At 56.1% G+C, this 6,519-nt stretch overlaps 1 protein-coding gene across 1 annotated transcript in view; it reads left to right on the top strand.

The window, feature by feature from the left end:
- LOC104081534 (potassium voltage-gated channel subfamily H member 2-like) overlaps positions 1 to 5,876 on the top strand; it is a gene marked incomplete at its 5' end in the record, with an annotated part of 9,090 nt that extends 3,214 nt beyond the window's left edge. The window contains 7 exons of the mRNA XM_009584318.1: positions 781 to 1,033; positions 1,517 to 1,710; positions 2,598 to 2,697; positions 2,959 to 3,246; positions 3,656 to 3,836; positions 4,998 to 5,196; positions 5,589 to 5,876. Of these exons, the coding sequence (XP_009582613.1) occupies positions 781 to 1,033; positions 1,517 to 1,710; positions 2,598 to 2,697; positions 2,959 to 3,246; positions 3,656 to 3,836; positions 4,998 to 5,196; positions 5,589 to 5,876 (1,503 nt within the window). The remainder of the gene's footprint in view (positions 1 to 780; positions 1,034 to 1,516; positions 1,711 to 2,597; positions 2,698 to 2,958; positions 3,247 to 3,655; positions 3,837 to 4,997; positions 5,197 to 5,588) is intronic.
- Between the last annotated feature and the right edge of the window lie 643 nt (positions 5,877 to 6,519).

The raw sequence follows: 6,519 nt of genomic DNA, 5'->3' as shown, positions 1-6,519 counted from the left end.
CTGGATGCTGCTGAGATGCAATATGATCTAATCAATCACCCTATGGCCTGATCAATTCGTCCACCTGATTTCCCAGTAGGGAAACTAAGGCACTGCCGCCAGCCTGTGAGATCATGACAGAGCCGGGAATGAGCCGGCCCCAGCCTGGTTGTCCCAGATTTGGCTATCAGCGGGATGTGAGAAGAGAGCAAGGGGGACCCCGCAGCCGTACACTGCTCTCCAAAAAAACCCCAAACCCAGGTGGATTTTACACTGACACCATGAGCCATCAGTGGCAGCAGCTTTCTCTATATTGTGAGTTTTGCCTTGATTTCACCTTCAGATTTAGTTTTTGTTCAATGCGAGGTATTTGCCACGGGTATATTTAGCTGTTGCTGCACACAACTGGCCCGTGCTGCTTCTTGGCATTCAGGCAGGTGCTGTTTAATTAGGACATCACCTCGTTACCAGCTTGTGCTCTCATTCAGCCAAGATTAGTGGGCGGAAAGATGAAAAGGGGGATATGCCACCAGTGGGTATAAATAGATTGATCTGGTTATTATTATTTATTGCTCAGGAGTGCTCTCACCCCCGGCCGCGTGCAATACAAGCCAGGGACAGGCAGGCAGGTGTCCACCAAGGGAAGATCAGAAGATGTCCGCAGCTTTGGCTTTCTGGGCTCAGGGGCTCCGGATTTGGCCCCGCCGTGTCACGCTGCGTGTCGCCCAGCCTGCCTGGGCTGCCATGGTGGTCCTTCCCACAGACCGTGGTGAGATGGCATCTCTCCCTCGCTCTCCGCAGGTGCTGAAGGGCTTCCCCGACTGCCTGCAGGCAGACATCTGCCTCCACCTCAACCGTACGCTGCTCCAGAACTGCAAGGCTTTCCGAGGAGCCAGCAAAGGCTGCCTGCGCGCCCTGGCCATGAAGTTCAAGACAACTCATGCGCCGCCTGGAGACACCCTGGTGCACTACGGAGATGTCCTCACCACACTCTACTTCATCTCCCGGGGCTCCATTGAGATCCTCCGGGAAGACATTGTGGTGGCCATCTTAGGTGGAAAAGTCCTTCCTTCTGGGAGGGCGAGGGGCGATGGGCAAGGGGCGAAGGGTGATGGGTGAAGGGTGATGGGCAATGGCAAAAGGGTTTTAGGTGAAGGATGATGGGTGATGAGCAGTGCACAAAGGGTGGCAGGTGAGGGGCGAAGGACTTCTCCATGTCCAGGAGAACATGGACAACATCTGGCTGGTGACCTCACCAGTGGGCAGGGGATGGAGGATCCCCTGTAAATGCGAGGGAGAGGCCACAAAGGCATGAGGAGAGCAGGGTATGGCTCAGCAGTCCCCAGCCGTCACTGATGACCCACTGGCCTGGCTCAGTCTCCCCATCAGTGATGGCTTTCATGGTGTAATCCCCAGCGTCCACAATCAGGGTTGAGGTTGCTGGGCATCCCCTTGTCCAAAGTGAGGTCTGCTGGTCCAGTACATCTGGAACTGGGGTGGGTGCCCACCCCCCTTAATGAGCTGTCTGTTGGCACAGGGAAGAACGACATCTTTGGGGAGCCCATCAGCCTCTACGCCCGCCCAGGGAAGTCCAATGCTGACGTGAGGGCCCTGACCTACTGTGACTTGCACAAGATCCAGCGGGAGGACCTGCTGGAGGTCTTGGACATGTACCCAGCCTTCTCTGACAACTTCTGGAGCAACTTAGAGATCACCTTTAACCTGCGAGATGTGAGTGCCAGGGCTGTCCCAGGGAGGGATGTGGTCAATGCCTTAAATTTGGCAAGTGGGAGGGCTGAAGCAAGGATGTCAACAGGTGCTCCTCACTCAGTTTGATGGTGGATTGGCCAACAGCCACGCTTCCCAAGGCACTCTCCATGGGGTTACGGTTTCCCCCACGTGCCCAGCAGGCACGTGCATACTGCACATTCCTGAGCTCTTTTTTAAAAGCCGTGTCAGTAGTACCCTGTTCTGCAGCACCTGTAAATCATCTCCAGGACTGCTCCAGCCTGGGCAAGTGGGTCACGCACATGTTTTGATGCTGCTGAAGTGAGAAGTATTCTCAAGCTTCATTGAGTTGGGTACCAGCTTCCTCTGAAAATTGCTTTTTAAATAATCAGATTTGCAATCCATGAAAGGCTTGGAGCATTTTTGTCGTTGCTGTTTGACTCTTAAACTTTATGACTGGACTTTGTCCTTTCCTGATATTTTTTTCAGAGACACTTGCCTGGTAAGATAGAAAAGGAAGTCAAATTCATTGTGTGTCCTGTCCCACCCTAGGACGTCCTGCCCCACCTTAGGGTGCTCCTTCCCTCCCCATGGCCCTGACACCCTCAATTCAGTCTCAGAGCACCGAGGCCAGCCTCTAGGATCCCTTGAGCTATGCCACTGATCCAGGAGTCACTGGGTGGGACAGGGCAGCGATGGAGAGCCAGAGCTGGAGACCAGCCCTAGGAGGATGCTGAATGGGCTGTAACCCCCATGGCACCCAGGGTCATGGCAACCATGGATGGGACGTGGCACCTATGGATGGGAGATGGCATCCATGGATGGGTCTTGGTGCCCATGGATGGAACACGGCACCTTTGCCCTGGTGACCAGCCCCTCTCATCCCTCAGGCAGACAGCGTTCCCCGCTCACCACTCAGCGAGGAGTATGACTGCACCTACCGGCGGGTGCGCCGACGCAAGCATTCCCTTTGCCAGCCCAACAAGCCTGGTGAGTCCCACAGCGTCGGCAGAGCCTGGCTGGCAGGGCTGGGGAGCGGGATCATCATTTAATTACTGCCCTAAAGCAGAGGCGGCTGTCAGTGCCTCTGTCCCTGCAGACCTGCCTGTATGTCCCCACCCTGGGGGCACCCATGCTGCCTTTCCTCCCTCTTCTTAGGATGCCCCAGCCCTACAGGCACCCTAGAGGGGATGGGGGCTGATTTTGCCATGTGTGCTACTCCCCAAATTAACCTGTTGTGCTGCCCCACAGACCCAGACACGGGCATCTCTGATGCAGAGCAGTATCACACCTACTCAGAGCTCACCAACCCGCAGGACCCGCTGAGTAAGGACCAGTGGGACGACCTGGGCAGCAGCACCACTCCCTGCTCCCAGACCAGCGATGATGAGGCCAAGACTGGCAGCCATACAAAAGCTGAGCCCGTCCCCACATCCAAAAAGGATGACTTTGCTCTGCCCACTCTCAGCCTCGTCACCACCAGCGCCGGCAGCACGGAGGTCGGCAAGCAGGCGGCAGAGAGCAGCCAGTCCTACACAGGTACCCACAGCTGCAGCCAAAGCTGGCAGGAGGGTGGTGAGAGACGCTCGGGCATGGTGGCCTTGTCTTGGGGCAGAGCCAAGCAACTTACGTGGATTTGAGGAAAGCCATGTTTGTGCCTGGGGTCTTTGCTGCCTTTTGTCCCCAGTAGTATCTACTCTGTCCCTCCCGTGCCCTGCAGTTTCTCCCAGCACCCAGGGACCCCTTTGGGATTGTCTCAAGGTGCCAAATGCTATATGCCTTCCATAGGTGTGTTGGGTGCCAGTGTGATGGACTGTCCGTGAGCACCACGTATGTCAGGGTGATGGCTCTCCATGAACGTGTTGGGTGATGGAGTCTGAAGCACCTCCATGCGAGGGGGGCTGGGGAATGCAAAACAGAAGCCCTGAGATGTCTCCTCTCCTTCCAGCCACCCCCATGGACATCCCCAACATGTTCACCTTCTGGGAGGACCGAAGGCCGAACCACCACCCGGAGCCTTTGCAACACATCTCCTTGGTACACAGCTCGCGGGACATCCCCCTGCACAGCGACTACAGACCAGGGCAAATCGAATCCAGGCTGGAGCTCCTGCAGGCCCAGCTCAGCAGGTGAGCAGGTCCCCAGGGCACAGGGTTGGAGAGCACCCGGGGGGCTCTGGGCCATCACCTTCTCCTGCTCTCCAGGGGTGGCTGCAGTGGGCTCTGTTACAGCAGATGCCACCTCCTGACCCCCTGGTACCCTGCATTCCTTGGGGAGGTGGTGGGAGCATTTTGCAAATGCAGCGGCTTCCCAAACTGCAAGTCCTGGCCCTGGCTGCAGCCCAGCACCTCATCTGCCACTGTCCCACCACCTCTGGGATCTGCCACTTTGCCACTGCCTCCAAACTGGATGCAATCGCAGACACGAAATCACCCACGGGCTCACGACCTGAGCCCTTTGCAGGCCTCCTCCTCCTGTTGCAAAGAGCTGCAAACATCCTCTTGCTCGAGCAAATGAGCCTCGGGCACATCGTTGCCCTCTAAATAAGAAAAAAGACATGATTTTTGAATGAGAAGGAAGAGCCCACACCAGAGTCGCAGGTTTAAGGCACCGGGCAGCACCCACATGAGTGGCTGGCTCTCCCACCCATGGCTGCTGTCCATGTTAAGCTCACTTAACCACAGTGCCCACACACGTATTTCAGCATCTTGCCAGCGTGCCATGCCCGGCAGCAGGAGACAGATCTCCTACCCACTCCATAAGAACTACCAGGACCCTTGCCTGCAAGGGGGGCTGTGCCCAGTCCTGCCAGAGCTGCTCATTTCATCAAGGACAAGGCAAAAGGAAGGGACTTATTCTACTTTTCCATTTCCTTTTGTTCCTCAGTTAAAAATGGTTGGCATCAACCTGCCTTGCTCCCATCTGTCAGCACAGGCAGCTGGCCTGGAGAATTGATCCAGATTAAAACTAACCATTGCAATTGTTTCCCCCCTCCGGGGTAGTTTTAGCTTTGTTCAGTTCCCTGCTCCAGATCCCAGTTTGGCTCCACAAAAAATTGGGCAGGGGATGACTGAGTGTGGCAGGAGAGAGACGGCAGGATTGATCTCTCTCTGGCAGTGCTGGTTTGAAGCTCTCTAAAATCCTCACCAAGCAGCACTAGGCAAAGCACCATCACCCTTGGGCAGCTGAATCGGCACCTCCTCCCCAGTGCCTCCCCTTCCCAGCCACGGGTCTGGCTCTTGTGGGATGCAGCGGGATGCACTGCACTAACTGGCTGCTCTTGTCCCCAGGCTGGAGTCCAGGATGTCGTCAGACATTAATATAATCCTCCAGCTCCTGCAGCGCCAGCTGTCCCAAGTGCCGCCCGCATACAGCCCCATCTCACCGTCCTCCCACAACCTGGCCATGTACAGCATGCTCCCGCGGAGCCTGGAGCCGCTCACCCCCTGCACACCCCTGGGGGACGAGGAGACGACGACCCCGGAGCAGGTAAGGCCACCCCTCCTGGCTCAGCACCGGCCAAGCTTCCTTCTTCCCCAAGCAGATGGGACCTGAAGGGCCAGCGGTTCCCTCCAGCCTCCCTGCAGGCAAAGCACAGCCAAGCACTCGTGGGTACAGGCAAAGCCAAGGGGTCTTGGAATGGGAGTAGATCTACCTAGAGATGCTTCTGTCACTGCATCGCTGATTTTGGTGCACAGCCTGCCATCTCCAGCACTACCAGGTTGCCCCATCAGTAGGGAAGGGAGTGGGTTCCTCTGCTCTGAGGCTTCCTCAGGCAAAAAATAACATTTTGGGACTTAGGGCCTGATGGGGTGAGGAGAGAACGTGGCTACTTTGTTTTGCTTTTGCCATAACCCACCTGGTTCCTCCTTTCCCACCAGAGCCCGAGCTACACGGAGATAGAAAAGTTCCACTTGAAATCCAGGGACTCCTTGTCAAGCGGGATGCACCTCACTGTGGCATCCGACGAAACCATGACGGTCTACTCTGAGCAGGAGCACCATTCCCCACCTCTCCCGAACCCAGAGCCTCCCCACCAAAGGGCACCAAATACCCAGGGACTCTTCCAGGGCTCTCGTTTCCCTTCCCTCCCTGAGCACTTGGAGGCATCTTCTGAGCACCAGGACATTCAGAGACACCTCTCCGACCCAGTGCTTCCTGGAAGTTAGAGATGTGGGGGCTGCGAAGCAAGTCAAGAGGAACCTCAACTGCGAGCTCGGTCAGTTGATGTTGATTTTGACTGCAAGGGTAAGACGGAGGACAATGCCATTGGCTCAGGGGTATAATTTGTAGCTGTCTTCTGCCACCGTGAAAGGAAGCGTAGAGTGGCTGGCTTCCAAGGTCAACATTTTCCAGCGGTTCCCATAGAGTAGATTTCATTCGCACATTATAGTGAACCCAGAGCAGTTCTTTCTTACGGCCACCAACAAGCTGCTAAGCCAAACAGTACCTGCCGCCTCTTCCTTGCCAAGGCTTCCTCTCGAGAACGGCACAAGCCAAGTGAGCCATAGCAACCGGACGAGAGCAAATCCACGGCTCTTAGCTGCAAGGCAACTTTGCTGTCAGCTCTTTGGAGCAGGGACCATTGCGTTGGTACTGGGCTTAGCCCAGCGGAGCTTGTGGGAATTACAGAAAGGGTAGTCAACAGAGGAGGAGGAGGAGATCTCCACAGTGTGGTATCGGGGGGAGCTGCAGGTGGGAAGCCCATGGCAAGGACAGAGGACAGAAGCTATCCTTGTCCTACTTGACTGCCAGTGAGAAACTAAGGGCCAACAGCCCCTGCCACTTCAGCATGCTTCAGCACGAGTCCTA

Source organism: Fulmarus glacialis, unplaced genomic scaffold, assembly GCF_000690835.1.
Source record: "Fulmarus glacialis isolate BGI_N327 unplaced genomic scaffold, ASM69083v1 scaffold31748, whole genome shotgun sequence".
Classification (NCBI taxonomy): Eukaryota; Metazoa; Chordata; class Aves; order Procellariiformes; family Procellariidae; genus Fulmarus; species Fulmarus glacialis.
This window is presented reverse-complemented; position numbering and strand designations above follow the sequence as displayed.